At 45.9% G+C, this 17,810-nt stretch overlaps 1 protein-coding gene across 3 annotated transcripts in view; it reads left to right on the top strand.

Annotated features, from left to right (window-relative positions):
* The window catches only part of LOC123756442 (PAS domain-containing protein cky-1-like), a 65,848-nt gene that overhangs the window by 34,427 nt on the left and 13,611 nt on the right, over positions 1-17,810 (top strand). For all 3 annotated transcript variants that reach the window (XR_011229618.1, XR_011229619.1, XM_069331268.1), the window contains exons 4-7: positions 1,553-1,608; positions 8,283-8,372; positions 11,480-11,665; positions 12,148-12,332. Coding sequence is in view for 1 of the 3 variants with exons in the window: in XM_069331268.1 (XP_069187369.1) it covers positions 1,553-1,608; positions 8,283-8,372; positions 11,480-11,665; positions 12,148-12,332 (517 nt within the window). In the remaining 2 variants the exon portion in view is untranslated. The remainder of the gene's footprint in view (positions 1-1,552; positions 1,609-8,282; positions 8,373-11,479; positions 11,666-12,147; positions 12,333-17,810) is intronic.

Genomic DNA, 17,810 nt, shown 5'->3' on the forward strand with positions numbered 1-17,810 from the left:
ATATATATATATATATATATATATATATATATATATATATATATATATATATATATCGTACCTACTAGCCAGAACGCACTTCTCAGCCTACTATGCAAGGCCCGATTTGCCTAATAAGCCAAGTTTTACTGAATTAATATATTTTCTCTAATTTTTTTCTTATGAAATGATAAAGCTACCCATTTCATTATGTATGAGGTCAATTTGTTTTTATTGGAGTTAAAATTAACGTAGATATATGACCGAACCTAACCAACCCTACCTAACCTAACCTAACCTAACCTATCTTTATAGGGTAGGTTAGGTTAAGTAGCCGAAAAAGTTAGGTTAGGTTAGGTTAGGTAGGTTAGGTTGTCGAAAGAACATTAATTCATGAAAACTTGGCTTATTAGGCAAATTGGGCCTTGCATATTAGGCTGAGAAGTGCGTTCTGGCTACTAGGTACGACATATATATATATATATATATATATATATATATATATATATATATATATATATATATATATATATATATACATATATATATATATATATATATATATATATATATATATATATATATATATATATATATATATATATATAATATGGTATAATACCACCACCAATACGAAAGATGGTAGGAGAGAGGGAAGGAAGAGAGTGGGAAGGAAAGGAGGCAGAGAGGGAAGGAGAGAGGGAAGGAGAGAGGGAAGAAGCAGCGGTCGTGGGCAAGTGGTGGCGACCTTTGCTTGGCAAAATATTATCCTACTCGAGTCCAACTTACCTGTAACATGTTGAACAAAGACCTCACACTCGGCGCTCTCAAGGACCCCTACCTCTCACTCGAGGGGCTAGGAGACTCCTACCTCACACTGGAGGGGTTGGGAGGCTTCTACCTCACACTGGAGGGACTGAGAGACTCTTACCTCACACTGGAGGGACTGAGACACTCCTACTTCACACTGGAGGGACTGAGAGACTCCTACCTCACACTGGAGGGGCGGAGAGACTCCTATCTCACACTGGAGGTGCTCAAGGGCTCAAGCTACACACTATAGGGACTGTAGAGTCATTTTCAATGTCTCCCAAGAGACACTGAATATAACGTTAGACTGTTTGATCGGTAGAAATATACTCAGTGGCCTCATAAGTCCTCCCTCCCTCGCTGAGCCCACTTAGCTCCCCTCTTTCCTCACCTCCCCTCTTTTCCCCCATTTATCTCCACTCTCCTACTTCTTCCTGGGCTCTCGCTGGGCACCGAGTGCACGAGCATGAAGTAGACGAGGAGAGAGTGCACGCTCCCTCACTCAAAGTACCAGACGCAGACACGAGACGAGGCAGAAGAATGTTCTAGCTTCAGCAGCATCGAAAACCCATTTTTCGTAAATAGATTTACACAAAAAATGTATATTAAATCCACAATAGCTATACAAATGAAAATTCTCACTCCTAAACAATTCATTAAATCTAAATATAGGTCTTAACATGTATCATGTCTATTTTAGGGTTTAATTTTTGTGTCTTCCGAGGAAAATACAACGATTTAAGGCCATGTTTCTCATGAACAGCCATGACGCAGTCTGGAGGAGTCCGTCTTGAAGCACCAAACATGGAGTTCCTTAAGGTAGGATCAAATTGATTTTGGGTTAATTATTCTTATGTGTGTGTGTGTGTGTGTGTGTGTGTGTGTGTGTGTGTGTGTGTGTGTGTGTGTGTGTGTGTGTGTGTGTGTGTGTGTCTGTGTGTATTCACCTAGTTGTATTTGCGGGGGTTGAGCTTTGCTCTTTCGGTCCGCCTTTCAACTGTCAATCAACTGTTTACTAACTACTTTTTTTCCCACACCACACACACACACACACACCAGGAAGCAGCCCGTGACAGCTGACTAACTCCCAGGTACCTATTTACTGCTAGGTAACAGGGGCATTCAGGGTGAAAGAAACTTTGTCCATTTGTTTCTGCCTCGTGCGGGAATCGAACCCGCGCCACTGAATTACGAGCCCTGCGCGCTATCCACCAGGCTACGAGGCCCCGTGTGTCTACTCTACAGACTCTACGAGAGAGAGAGAGAGAGAGAGAGAGAGAGAGAGAGAGAGAGAGAGAGAGAGAGAGAGAGAGAGAGAGAGAGAGAGAGAGAGAGAGAGAGAGAGAGAGAGTGTGTGTGTGTGTGTGTGTGTGTGTGTGTGTGTGTGTGTGTGTGTGTGTGTGTGTGTGTGTGTGTGTGTGTGTGGTGAGTTCCAGCTTCTGGACTCGCCTCCCATCATTTAAATCAAATAACGTAGCTCATTTTTAATTCATAATTTTTAATTCATATTTAATTCATTGTTTAATTCATATTGTGGTGATGGGTTGTGGTGGTGGTGGTGGTTGTGCTTCTCAAACATAACCACCTAAGAACTATAGCAGCATCAGAAAGGTTACATTAACCCATGCGCGCCGCACCCATTAATATCCAAACCCACCTACTCCTTCCTGTACTCGAGTAAACAACCTTCGCTTGCAACAGCGGCTCTACACCAGTGCGTCTGCCTAGCACTACATCCTCCATAACTCTACAACCACCATTTCCTTGTCAGATTGTTCGTGTTTTGTTTTTATTTATATTTTAAGGACCACTGCTTGTAATTATCTAATTGTAAATGTGTTTTATCTATATGTAGACCTCACTCGTGTCCTTCCTTTCTCTCTGTCTTACTAGTAAATGTAAATTAAGCTCTCTTCAGAAGCTTCTAAATCTCTGGATTCGTCTAATAAAGCTTATATCAAATCAATTCTTTGGTACCCGATACTAAGCTGTATAACTGTGTGCCTAACAAGACGAGGGTAAAGCTCAAGTCTAACATTAAATGTCTAATAACAGATGTCTAACAGTGTAAGGTATGATATTATGTCTAAGAATGCAAAGGTATGATACTATGTCTAAGAATGCAAAGGTATGAAATTATGTCTAAGAAAGCAAGGTATGATATTATGTGTAAGAATGCAAAGGTATGATATTATGTCTAAGAATGCAGAGGTATGATATTATGTCTAAGAATGCAAAGGTATGATATTATGTCTAAGAATGCAAAGGTATGATATTATGTCTAAGAAAGCAAGGTATGATATTATGTCTAAGAATGCAAAGGTATGATATTATGTCTAAGAATGCAAAGGTATGAAATTATGTCTAAGAAAGCAAGGTATGATATTATGTCTAAGAATGCAAAGGTATGATATTATGTCTAAGAATGCAAAGGTATGATATTATGTCTAAGAATGCAAAGGTATGATATTATGTCTAAGAATGCAAAGGTATGATATTATGTCTAAGAATGCAAAGGTATGATATTATGTCTAAGAATGCAAAGGTATGATATTATGTCTAAGAATGCAAAGGTATGATATTATGTCTAAGAATGCAAAGGTATGATATTATGTCTAAGAATGCAAAGGTATGATATTATGTCTAAGAATGCAAAGGTATGAAATTATGTCTAAGAAAGCAAGGTATGATATTATGTCTAAGAATGTCAGGTATGATATTATGTCTAAGAATGTCAGAAATGATATTATGTCTAAGAATGTCAGGTATGATAGTACGTCTAAGAATGTCAGGTACGATATTATGTCTAAGAATGTCAGGTATGATATTATGTCAGACAATGGCAAAGGGAATTTCTGTAAAGTTCAAGCAATTCAAAAATAAATGAAATACTTGAAGAGAATTTCCAGTATTGTGGAAAGTTTAGCCCAGCCAGAGTTCTGGACTCCGTAATTAATCCAGCTGTTTGGCATAACCAGATACGTCAACAATGCGACCGTTTGACCTAAGCAGAAATGTACAAACCCAAGCACCCCACCTGACCATTAAGGGAATGAGCCTGGCCGATGAGTAAGGTAGAGTAATGAGTAAGGTAGAGTCATGAGTGAGTATGGTATAGACTGTTCAATGAGGAAGGTAGACTGTGTATCAGTGATAAAAGATTGGTGAAGGGAACAACGCCGATCCCACTCCTGCATTCACAGTCACATCCCACTACCCCCTCCAACCCCCAACCTGCACCCGCGCCTCCGCACACGCCCCCACACCGACACGCCCGCACACGCTCCCACGCCCACGCACGCTCCCACGCCCACGCACGCTGTAAACCCATCGGGTGCCAGTAAGGAAGACACAGGAGGAATGAACAATGGAGACGGGTGATCACTTTATGGCCGCGCCAGGGGCACCACCGGCTGTTACAGCGAGGGCAGGGCGGGGAGGGCAGGGCAGGGCAGGGCAGGGCGGGGAGGGCAGGACGTGGAGGGCAGGGCAGGGCACCAGTTGATCTGTACGCCAGTTGATTGACAGTTGAGAGGCGGAACCAAGGAGCCGAAGCTCAAACCCCCCACAAGCACAACTAGGAGAGCACACAAACTGAGCCAAAAATGACACAGTCTACAAAAAACGCCCAGAAGAGGACACCTCAGGAGAGCCACCACCACCACACACCACTTCTCTCTACACTTCCAAGACTCCAGTTAATGGCTGAAACAATGTTCCAAACACACACACACACACACACACACACACACACACACACACACACACACACACACACTCAGGAGACAATGGATCGATACATTTCTCTGACCGCAATTAAAATTCCTAATGGTGTTTTACTAAAGTTTACCAGACACGCGGGAATGAGCAACCTCACCTCGCTGGTGACAGTGGTGGACTGACTCTCTCTCTCTCTCCCTTTTGGGTAGATATTAAGGTAGATACTTTGGGTAGATATCACGTTCGGGCGGCCCGGTCTCTTCCAGGTTTGGCCTGTTAGACGCCGCTGCTCGCAGTATGATGCATGAATCACAGCCCCGTTGGTCAAGTATCCTCTATAAGCATTTACCATGTTCCCCATAGAAGAACGTGAGAGATAGACAAGCATATAATTCCTAATGGGGATATTTTAAATGCAGGGAGTAGGTAAGATCCGTCATGGTGGGGATGTGGAGGGTGTCACCCCATCATGGTGGGGGGTGTTGGGGTGTGTCACCCACCATGGTGGGGTGTTGGGGGGTTCCGCTCAGCTCCCCGGGGGGCGCCTGTCGACCGTCAGATGGCGGGAAGATCTCATCGCTCAGCGGCCCCGGCGGACAATGTCGCCGCCAGCTAATGAAGGGATAGCGGGTGTAAAGTAGGTTCTCACCCAACTATATCTTCCAGCTCCGGCACTCGACGCTATCACAACCATATATTATTCCAACGAAGAATGGAGCATTCAGTGTCCTACACGTTGAAAAGATATCATGTGCATGTATATATGCAGTAAATCCCCAGAGAAATGGAAAAGGGAGATGAACGTTTCGGCTGGTTATAGCCGTTGTCAACCCCAGATTGACTGTTGACAGCCCCAGTCTGGGGGGTTGTCAACGGCTCTAACCAGCCAAATTGTTCATGTAGTGTAATGTATGTTTACAATACACTACAATGTCTTCTCTTGCGGGCCGAGTTTCCACCCCTGAGGCCATATTATCTTCAGTCAGGTGGCGGCCGAGCTTCTTACTTACGAATTCGTCGAATTCCGTATTGCTGTAATCGTTCTTCACAACAATTTGTCGGATTCGTTGGAGTTCGTGATGCAAGAGCTGCTAAGAAGAGCATGTATGCATTACACGACCAACATATGCACTAATGACGCTTCTCTTATACCTGTGAGTGCATTCACTCTCACCGTTCATGCATTTTCCTGCATCGTCAGTTGGTTTACGATACACATCTGTGATGAACATGCCCGAGTTACCCCATAACGAGAACATCGAGGAATGCAATCCTGCATCCTTCGCCTTTCTCAACCGTGAACTTCAAACTTGAGAATTCTTCTTGCTTGCCACCAGGAGAGGCTTATCTTGAGGTTATCTTGAGATGATTTCGGGGCTTTTTAGTGTCCCCGCGGCCCGGTCCTCGACCAGGCCTCCACCCCCAGGAAGCAGCCTGTGACAGCTGACTAACACCCAGGTACCTATTTACTGCTAGGTAACAGGGGCATGGGGTGAAAGAAACTCTGCCCATTGTTTCTCGCCGGCGCCTGGGATCGAACCCAGGACCATAGGATCACAAGTCCTGCGTGCTGTCCGCTCGGCCGACCGACTCCCACAGGCTACCGACAGGCTTTGTGATAGTGGTAACATATTCTCACAATCCTTATCACTATCGCTACCCATCAGGCTCACCATCATCACTACTGCTAGGAGTATCATTGCAGCACAAGGCACATATATGACTTGCAACATTTGACCTGCAATTCCATTCACAATTACACTGGTACTCGGGTACACCAATTACAATCACAGGGTTTAGCTGCGTAGAAGAACTTCATGTAATTGTCTCAAATACCATTAATTACCTTCCAATTAGCTGCTTCCACTTAACCTTTGACCCCGAGGTGAAGCCAAAGGTCGACTATGTTTACATTTACAATATACGACATTCCTAGAGACGTGTCACGTTTTTGCGGCAGCGGGAGGTAGTGGTGGTGGGGAGGTACTGGTAGTGGTGGTGGGGAGGTGCTGGTAGTGGTGGTGGGGAGGTACTGGTAGCGATGGTGATGGTTGGGGAGATAAAGGTGTGGGAGATGGAAGGAGTGAGATAGTGGTGGCGGAGGATATAATTGAGTGGTGGTGATTGGCCCTGTGTGTGTGTGTGTGTGTGTGTGTGTGTGTGTGTGTGTGTGTGTGTGTGTGTGTGTGTGTGTGTGTATTCACCTAGTTGTATTCACCTAGTTGTGTTTGCAGGGGTTGAGCTCTGGCTCTTTCGAGAGGAATGAGAGGATCACACACATCCCCAGGAAGCAGCGCGTAGCAGCTGTCTAACTCCCCGGTACCTATTTACTGCTAGGTAACAGGGGGGCATTCAGGATGAAAGAAACTCTGCCCATTTGTTTCCGCCATCGCCGGGGATCGATCCCCGATCCACAGGACTACGAATCCCGAGTGCTGTCCACTCAGCTACCAGGCGACTCTATGTGTGTGTGCGCGTGCGGTTATCGACTATGCTTACGGAGTATTCAGATCCCTGAAAAATCCCTAGGCCTATTGTAAAGGTGCCTAGCAGTCACCCTTGGAAAAATGTTTCCTTACCTTTGTATCCTCTATCTCTTCCTTTCTCTCTCTCTCTCTCTCTCTCTCTCTCTCTCTCTCTCTCTCTCTCTCTCTCTCTCTCTCTCTCTCTCGCCCTCATTACAACACTTCAGAATAAAATATACACAAGAAGCGACGATAATAAATTTGTCCCCCAAGTTCCGAACTATTAAAGTAATAATTAGCTGTAGTTTTAGGGCTGAGAAACTACAGTAATTGAGGAATGAGCATCTCTCCTCACCATACTCTTAAGAAGTATTTACTACGACCATAAAGAACACACACACATTATATATATATATATATATATATATATATATATATATATATATATATATATATATATATATATATATATATATATATATATATATGTAAACCTTCAATTATAGACATCGTTCACTAAATGATGAGCTTCATAATAATAGAAGCGGAGTAACCCTTTGATCTTGGTGAAGAGGGGGTCATTACTGCTCTCATATCCTCTCTAATTTACATATTAGCGATGATGGTGCTGATTGTGGATGATTGTGGGTGATTAGTGGATCATTGCGAGTTGATTACAATTATTAGAGGCTTGTGTGTTGTGTCAGGATGTCTGGGTGGTAGAGATTGTTATTTTACTCTCTCTCTTTCTCTCTCTCTCTCTCTCTCTCTCTCTCTCTCTCTCTCTCTCTCTCTCTCTCTCTCTCTCTCTCTCTCTCTCTCTCTCTCTCTCTTTCGCTTTCTCTCCCTCCACTCGGCTGGATGGTAGGGCGACGGTCTCGCTTCATGCAGGTCGGCGTTCAATCCCCCGACCGTCCAAGTGGTTGGGCATCATTCCATTCCCTCCCCGTCCCATCCCAAATTCTTATCCTGACCCCTTCTCAGTGCTATAATAGTTATAATGGCTTGGCGCTTTATCCTAATAATTTCATTCCATGCCATTCCCTGTACTCGAACTCATTAGACATCTCCCCGTTACTGCAAAAGCAACGGGGAGATTTAGCCCCACTAACGTGTCCTTGTCTAACTTTGTCACTAACTTACGCCCCCACTAACGTGTTCTTGTCAAACCTTGTCACTAACGTACACCCCCACTAACGTGTCCTTGTCTAACTTTGTCACTAACTTACGCCCCCACTAACGTGTCCTTGTCTAACTTTGTCACTAACGTACGCCCCCACTAACGTGTCCTTGTCTAACTTTCGGCAGGCGCTGAGCGGGTTCCTAATGATGCTGACGCAAGGAGGGAAGCTGCTCTACATCTCTGACAACGCTGCCGAGTACCTGGGCCACTCTATGGTGAGTCCTCTCACACTATGGTGAGTCCTCTCACACTATGGTGAGTCCTCCACTCTATGGTGAGTCCTCTCACTCTATGGTGAGTCCTCTCACTCTACGGTGAGCCCTCTCACTCTATGGTGAGTCCTCTCACTCTATGGTGAGTCCTCTCACACTATGGTGAGTCCTCTCACTCTATGGTGAGTCCTCTCACTCTACGGTGAGCCCTCTCACTCTATGGTGAGTCCTCTCACTCTATGGTTAGTCCTCTCACACTATGGTGAGTCCTCTCACTCTATGGTGAGTCCTCTCACTCTATGGTGAGTCCTCTCACTCTATGGTGAGTCCTCTCACTCTATGGTGAGTCCTCTCACTCTATGGTGAGTCCTCTCACTCTACAGTGAGTCCTCTCACTCTATGGTGAGTCCTCTCACTCTACAGTGAGTCCTCTCACTCTATGGTGAGTCCTCTCACTCTACAGTGAGTCCTCTCACTCTATGGTGAGTCCTCTCACTCTACAGTGAGTCCTCTCACTCTATGGTGAGTCCTCTCACTCTATGGTGAGTCCTCTCACTCTATGGTGAGTCCTCTCACTCTACGGTGAGCCCTCTCACTCTATGGTGAGTCCTCTCACTCTACGGTGAGCCCTCTCACTCTATGGTGAGTCCTCTCACTCTATGGTGAGTCCTCTCACTCTATGGTGAGTCCTCTCACTCTATGGTGAGTCCTCTCACTCTACAGTGAGTCCTCTCACTCTATGGTGAGTCCTCTCACTCTACAGTGAGTCCTCTCACTCTATGGTGAGTCCTCTCACTCTACAGTGAGTCCTCTCACTCTATGGTGAGTCCTCTCACTCTACAGTGAGTCCTCTCACTCTATGGTGAGCCCTCTCACTCTATGGTGAGTCCTCTCACTCTATGGTGAGTCCTCTCACTCTATGTTGAGTCCTCTCACTCTATGGTGAGTCCTCTCACTCTATGGTGAGTCCTCTCACTCTACGGTGAGCCCTCTCACTCTATGGTGAGTCCTCTCACTCTATGGTGAGTCCTCTCACTCTATGGTGAGTCCTCTCACTCTATGGTGAGTCCTCTCACTCTACAGTGAGTCCTCTCACTCTATGGTGAGTCCTCTCACTCTACAGTGAGTCCTCTCACTCTATGGTGAGTCCTCTCACTCTACAGTGAGTCCTCTCACTCTATGGTGAGTCCTCTCACTCTACAGTGAGTCCTCTCACTCTATGGTGAGTCCTCTCACTCTATGTTGAGTCCTCTCACTCATGACACGTGGGGTGGGTGTCGTAGTGAGCGGGATATAGAGTCTTGAGAGAGCTTACATGTTGCATGTTTGGTGTTAATATTATTATTTTATTATTTTTACTAATATTTATATTTTTATGTTAACATGTTTGTGCCTCAGTAATGTTCCCACACACACATGGGGAGGAGAGGGAGTGAGGGGGAGGAGGAGGAGGAGATGAGTAGGGGAAGAAAGAGGGGAGGAGGGGGGGGGTGAAGGTTAGTAGGGAGGAGTAAGGGGGTGGGGGGGGGTGGTAACATTGAGATGGTGTTGGGGAACCAATGGCCTCTTCATAATTGGTTGCCTGTTTGTCAGTAATTACCTTGTTTCTCTCCCTCGTGTGGTGGTTGTGGTGATGATGGTGTCAATGGTGGCTATGTTGGGGGTAATGGGGGTGTGGGTGGGGGGGTGGGGGTGTAGGTGGGTGAGGGGTGGCGACAATTATCGACAAAACGTGTCCATCACCCTACAACATTGCCCTGTCTCTCTCTCCCCCCCACCCAAACACATTAAAGCAAACTCTATTCATAATTTTAAAACTAGGTATGATAGGGAAATAGGACCGCAGTCATTGCTGTAAACAACCGATGGCTCGAAAGGCGGGATCCAAGAGTCAATGCTCGATCCTGCAGACACAAATAGGTGAGTACACACACACACACACACACACACACACACACACACACACACACACACACACACACACACACACACACACACACACACACACACACACACACACACACTCACACTCACACACAGCAAAACACGAACGCCTCAGATAACTATCCACTACGCGTTGAAGTCTCCCGGTGTCTCATTCAATCCTCCTCCTCCCCGCCAACCCTCACGGCGCGTGAGGTGTGATCCAACCCCAAGCAACGCGCGTGAACAGGTGTAACTCTCCTGCCTCGCCTGCAACAGACAGGTCGTGGTGTCGGGTGTGGCCACGACCACTGCATTAGCATACGAAAGAGGCCGCATGCGGTCTAGTGCCCCAGTAGCAGCAGATATTACGTGGCTTGACTCCACCTCTCCGGTACGGGAGTCCTTCCTGGTGTTCTGGGGGTCTGACCTTCTTCTTGTCCCCATCACCGTGGTGGGTGTGAAGGGGTCGGCTCTCAGCTTGGCTGCGGCATATTTACACACACAGGTACCCAGGTAACGAGGCTCGTAGGTGTAGAAGGCACATAGGTGTACAAGGCACATAGGTGTACATGGCATGTAGGTGTATGTGTAGAGACATATACACTTACGTGTATATGTCTCATGATATGTACACAGTTATAAAGGTACATAAGTTAAGAACAGAATGTCTGATACACCGGACCCCCAAAATACTAAAAATACGTCTAATTTAACTGGGATGTTAAGGAGAGAGAAGTGATACAGGGAGAGCCAGGCTGGCGGGGCTCTTCAACACACACGCTGACGGATCTGTGCGCGCGGCTGTGTGTTTGTCGTGAGAACCTGTTGATTACATACACATAAGAAGGTCCTTGCTCAGTTACTTTGCTGGTAACACAAGAATAACATTGTGTGTGTGTGAGTGTGTGTGTGTGTGTGTGTGTGTGTGTGTGTGTGTGTGTGTGTGTGTGTGTGTGTGTGTGTGTGTGTGTGTCTTGCTGTCTCCCACCCACTACTGCTGCCACGGGAGTAATAATACAGGTGTGTGTGTGTGTGTGTGTGTGTGTGTGTGTGTGTGTGTGTGTGTGTGTGTGTGTGTGTGTGTGTGTGTGTGTGTGTGTGTGTGTGTGTGTGTCTTGCTGTCTCCCACCCACTACTGCTGCCACGGGGGTAATAATACAGGTGTGTGTGTGTGTGCTTGACAGGAGGACCTGCTGATCCACGGGGACAGCGTGTACGACATTATTGACAAGCAGGACCACGCTGCCGTACAGGCAGAGCTGGTGAGGGCCGGTCACGCCTCCCAACACCTCGACGAAGACCGTCTCTTCCTCTGTCGTATGAACGTCTCCAGGAACGCCAGAAGACAGATGAGGTTCGGCGACCAGAAGGTGAGACCCGTCCACCAACCTTTGTGTACTGAGGTAATGCTAAGTTCTTCAACCATAAGGCACCAAAATGAACTTATTGCTGCAGTATTAATGATGAGTTACCGACATAGATAATAGGGTACAGAACCCGATATAGATCGTAATGGTTCTTACAGTTAAGTTTAACTCTTAAGACGAGAGAGCAGGGCTAAGGGAGCCTGGTGATAATGGCGGCAATCCTGGGTCATAGTAGTAACTGGTGTACTTTATATAATAAGATTATTAACTTGTACTATCATTCTGTGTACTGTGAATACTAGTATGCCAGAAGCACTAAAAATGTGAGTCAAGCAATCTTATATTGGTACAATGTTGTGGGGGAACACGGGGCTCCTGTAGCACTAACAGGTGTAATGTGCACTTGCTGAACATAACAGTGTGCTGCATCCCAGGGGAATATTACAAGTGTAACGTGAGCACTAGCACTTTACCTTAACCCGCAGGTGGTGCTGGTGGCCGGACACTACCTGTCCTACCTGCCCTTGTGCTCGAGGAACGAGCCGGTGTTCCTGGCCCACTGCACGCCCGTCGCCATGCCGGAGACCAGAGAGAGTGTGGTGCAGGGCGCCACCAACGTCTTCACCTCCGTCCACACCCTCGACATGAAGTTCCTCAACCTCGACAGAAAGTGAGTACTGGCTTGTGTTGCGTCTTCCTTGGGAGTCTTGGGGCGTCTCTCCTCCCTCTCTTGTCCACAATGTCTCCCAAGACGACAGAATGTGAGTACTGGCTTGTGTTGCGTCTTCCTTGGGAGTCTTGGGGCGTCTTTCTTGGGAGTCTTGGGGCGTCTCTCCTCCCTCTCTTGTCCACAATGTCTCCCAAGACGACAGAATGTGAGTACTGGCTTGTGTTGCGTCTTCCTTGGGAGTCTTGGGGCGTCTCTCCTTCCCTCTCCTGCCCACAATGTCTCCCAAGACGACAGAAAGTGAGTACTGGCTTGTGTAGCGTCTTCCTTGGGAGTCTTGGGGCGTCTCTCCTTCCCTCTCTTGTCCACAATGTCTCCCAAGACGACAGAAAGTGAGTACTAGCTTGTGTTGCGTCTTCCTTGGGAGTCTTGGGGCGTCTCTCCCTCCCTCTCTTGTCCACAATGTCTCTCAAGACGACAGAAAGTGAAAACTGAGTACTCGCTTGTTTACTAACACCTTTCCTTGAGGTGTTAGTAAACTCTCATTCGATGTTTCATTTCATAATGCTCCAAATTCGACAAAATGAGCCCCCGCTTGTGTCGGTGGGCCAGGGGTATTAACCCTTAGAGTGCGACGAACGTAAATTGATGCATAACATCAGTTATGGTCACAGTGTGATTAGCGACAATAAGCACCAATTGTGCGTGGGTGTGTGAGGCGATGCTTCACCAAGACTACTAGTGATGTCCTCCCACACATACTCCCACACGTTGACACAATGATGTCACAACCAAATTAAGAACGCCTTAGACATTGTACACAACTACCAAAATCACCACCACTACTATATATCACCACTATACAATACAATAAAATACAATACAATTTTATTTAGGTAAGGTACATACATACAATAAATTTTTACAAGGATTGGTTGACTTATAGGTAGAGCTAGTACATACAATGCCTAAAGCCACTATTACGCAAAGCGTTTCGGGCATACATGTCACAACCATACTATAGTCACAACCACCACCATAACCACAATCATCACCACAACCACCACTACTACCACCAGTTCCAAGGTTCCCACGCTCCCCCTCCCCCCCTCCACATCAATATTCATGCATGGGGGGGAGGGGGTGTGTAATGACTGTTCTGACTCCCGCTTCACCATATGCGATCACTTGACACATAGTGGAGCTGTTATGTGATTTGTCTGTCTGTAACCTGCTGCAACATTTACTCCCTGGTACCTGACCTGGTGAATACCAGGTGTGGGAAGTGCAGGTGTACTCGCCTAGTTGTGCTGCTTGCGCGGGGGGGGGGGGGGGGTTGAGCTCTGACTCTTTGGTCCTGCCTCAGATGTGTCATATATATATATGATAACTACAACAAATGTGGAAAACTGCAGGTGTGGGGGGCTATGGGGAAGTGACACATGTGGAGCTGTCACACTATGAACAGTTTCGACAAACGTATAAAAATGTGCTGTTGGACACCAAAAACCTTTCACGTTTGTATCAATGAATTAGTCCAAATGACAAAAATGTAAACCTATCCAAGCAATGCTAGGCCAAATATACGCTACTTCAGGCCTAAAATATTACATGTATGTCCAATTCTAGGCTCAGGAAAGATCATGCTTCTGGCTGTGTCTGATCGGGACCTCTACCAAACCAAAGGGTACAAAACAGTGCAAATTTTTTTGGTACATTCGACCAAATAGTTGAGAATAATACTATAAATTTAGGAGGATGAATTGGGCCTGGTACCCCACGTGTACCAGGTGGTACTACGTGTACCAGCAGATGTACCAGTGCAGATGTATCAGATGTGTGCAGGTGTGTGCTTAATGGCATGTGTGTGTGTGATCTGCAGGCATATATGTAGCTAAGTGGCACGTATATTTGAAGAGGAAAGCGTGCATTAAGATTCAAATGTTTGCATTAGGAGTCACGTGTGTGTGTGTGTGTGTGTGTGTGTGTGTGTGTGTGTGTGTGTGTGTGTGTGTGTGTGTGTGTGTGTGTGTGTGTGTGTGTGTGTGTGTGGAATGAGAGTCAGGTGTGTGTGTATAGTAAGTGCAGGTGTATGGACATTTTTGGGTGTCGTAATTATCAGAAGAGTAGTGTCAGGTGTGTGGGAAATGCTTTAACCCTCCACACTCCGTCACACCCACACACACACCTTCACCCCCACACTCCGTCACCCCCACACACCGTCACCCCCACACACCCTCACCCCCTCCCCCACACACACCCTCACCCCCACACACCCTCACCTCCTCCCCCACACACACCATCACCCCCACACACCCTCACCTCCTCCCCCACACACACCCTCACCCCCACACACCCTCACCTCCTCCCCCACACACACCCTCACCCCCACACACCCTCACCTCCTCCCCCACACACACCCTCACCCCCACACACCCTCACCTCCTCCCCCACACACACCATCGCCCCCACAATGACGACCAGAGAACGTTCCGCCTGGATAGGCGAGCCGAGCAGAGGTCAGCCATCAGCAGGTCTCTGCTGTGGTGTAAAACAAAGAGAAGATAGCCTTTTGGCGGGGTTTTCATGCCGCTTGCTCTTGTTTTGCGTCGAGTAATGGCGGGAGAATCCAGACTGGGGCGCGATCAATTTCGAATTGGTTTTGGCGCGTTTTTCATTCTTTTGTTTAACGGCGCGAGAATCCGGAGCACGGCGCCTCCTTTTCGAATAGAATTTTGTCTATTTTATTCTATTTTAGTTAATTTTTGGGGGCATTTTAAGTTTGTTTAGCATTTTTTCCAGAATGTTCGTGATATTACTTCTGTTATTGTTAAAAGTTTTGTAATAGATTTTGATGTATAATTGTTAAGAGGTAATTATATCGTTCAGGAAGTCGTGTACAATTATATTTATGATGCTAAAATTCGCCAAACAATTAACATGAAAATAACTCTTCTATAAAAGAAACTTTATTATTAAAAAAACACACATGGTGAGACAGGATTCAGAGTCGGAATTCACTAAACGTACTTAAATGACCTCTTACGAGATTCGTATCTCTTACCTCCATCTTGGAGATGACATTGTCTACATTTATTAAAAAATTTATGAGCTCTGAAGCACTATATACGAAGTTGTTTATAACAATAATAACCCTGAGTTGTGACGTTTCCAACATCACAAACTGTTTAATAAATGAAAACAATGACGCCATCATTAAAGATGGACAGGTTTCGTAAGAGGTTAATCCCGGTGGTCTGGGATTCAGAGAGCACTCACATGTCCACTGCTCTCTCACTGGCTGAAGGCTCTTAATGGCTGGTGGCTCTTACTGGCTGCTGGCTCTTACTCCCTGGTGGCTCTTACTGGCTGGTGGCTCTTACTGGCTGGTGGCTCTTACTCCCTGGTGGCTCTTACTGGCTGGTGGCTCTTACTGGCTGGTGGCTCTTACTGGCTGGTGGCTCTTACTCCCTGGTGGCTCTTACTGGCTGGTGGCTCTTACTGGCTGGTGGCTCTTACTGGCTGGTGGCTCTTACTGGCTGGTGGCGAAATGGATGAAGGGTGAAGACCCTGTTTGGTCAACAGACAGATTTTGGCGGGAAGGGACGAGATGAACATCGGTTAACTATAGATCCAACTAGTTTATTATTATTATTATTATTATTATTATTATTATTATTATTATGTTTTTTAATTGTTTATTGTATATTTGTTATATACATGTGTATTAACGCAACCGAGAATAACTAGGTTATCTTTAGACCATCATTGTTGACCTCCGGGCTTCCTTTCAGACCAAGGTTGTTGACCTGTCTCGGTCCCTCTTCAGACCATGGTTGTTGACCTGCCTGGGTCACTCTTCAGACCAAGGTTGTTGACCTGCCTGGGTCAACAGACCAGAGTTGTTGAAAGTATCAATCTGATTATGGAATATTTTGAGTATTCTTTTAGGTAGGTCGAGTTCATGTGGTTCCAAAATGGTATTAGAAGGACGTCTCAAGAAGCTGGATGAGCTTTATAAGACACTTTTACGTCATATTAAAGACTTGCGATGTTCGAAACGTCCTGTGTTTGGCGGAGCTGACGTTTCGAACAATCTGCCAAAGCGTCCAATTTGAGGTGGTTTTTGCATAACCAAAAACGTCAATTTTGAGATGCTTTTCCTAACCAGAAGCATTCGAACGTAAACAACCCAACTAGCCAATGAAGGTGGACACTCATTACTCCCTCAAAATTTTGCCCCTGTGGTCGATAGTTAAAATTCTGGGCTATAGAAGATCCCTTTTCTCTACTTACCACTCCGTAAAAAACACGACTGTTTTGCCTCGCCTAAAACGTCACCAACCCAAGCAATTCACCAAACCTATAGAGATCGATCCATTATAATCAATTCTGCATGACAACAATTTGGCTATAATAATTAACAGAGAAGGTGACGACATGAGAAATATTATCTGAGCAAACTTTCAGTGTCAACCAGTAACAATTCGCTGGTTGACTCACGTGAAAAATTTAGACCTTCTCAGAGAGCTCCTTCGACGCGTCCGTCCTCGTCGAAGGTCAGGACCGCACTGAAGGATCCCAAGGGGCTCTCAAAATAATGGGTTAATATGAAGGAACAAATCAAATAGTGATTTAGCATGAAGGAAGACAATTATAATAATAGGGTGAATATCAAGAGCTGGCATTAACATCTCCCCCATTAACATAGCACAGTAACACTATCATTCTCTCTTGAGATGATTTCGGGGCTTTAGTGTTCCCGCGGCCCGGTCCTCGACCCGGCCTCCACCCCCAGGAAGCAGCCCGTGACAGCTGACTACCCAGGTACCTATTTTACTACTAGGTAACAGGGGCATAGGGTGAAAGAAACTCTGCCCATTGTGTCTCGCCGGCACCTGGGATCGAACCCAGGACCACAGGATCACAAGTCCAGCGTGCTGTCCGCTCGGCCGACCGGCTCCCTGGTTACTAGAGAAAATAATTAAAATAGAAAATGTCTCCATGATTAAATATAGATATACAAGTTACTAGAGACCAGGGGGAGATATACTAGACAGTTAGAAGACGGCCTACAAGCGGTACTACTCTTCCACACACAGAAAATTACATTATAGACCCTAATTAGATCAATATAGAGATAGATCAATATATGACAAGCTCAATAATGACCTAGATCAATATAGACCGAGATCAATAATGACCTAGATCAATATATGACATGCTCAATAATGACCTAGATCAATATATGACATGCTCAATAATGACCTAGATCAATATATGACATGCTCAATAATGACCTAGATCAATATATGACACGCTCAATAATGACCTAGATCAATATAGACCGAGATCAATACGTACGCTCGTTATTAGCCTGAGTACATATGTAGTCTGGGCCCACCCTCCTCCTCCAAGGGGGACCCCCGTACCTCGCTGTTATGTAGTGCGTCTGGGCGGTCAAGCTCTGTGGTTGACCGG

The sequence above is a fragment of the Procambarus clarkii genome, chromosome 25 (assembly GCF_040958095.1).
Source record: "Procambarus clarkii isolate CNS0578487 chromosome 25, FALCON_Pclarkii_2.0, whole genome shotgun sequence".
NCBI classification, from domain to species: Eukaryota; Metazoa; Arthropoda; class Malacostraca; order Decapoda; family Cambaridae; genus Procambarus; species Procambarus clarkii.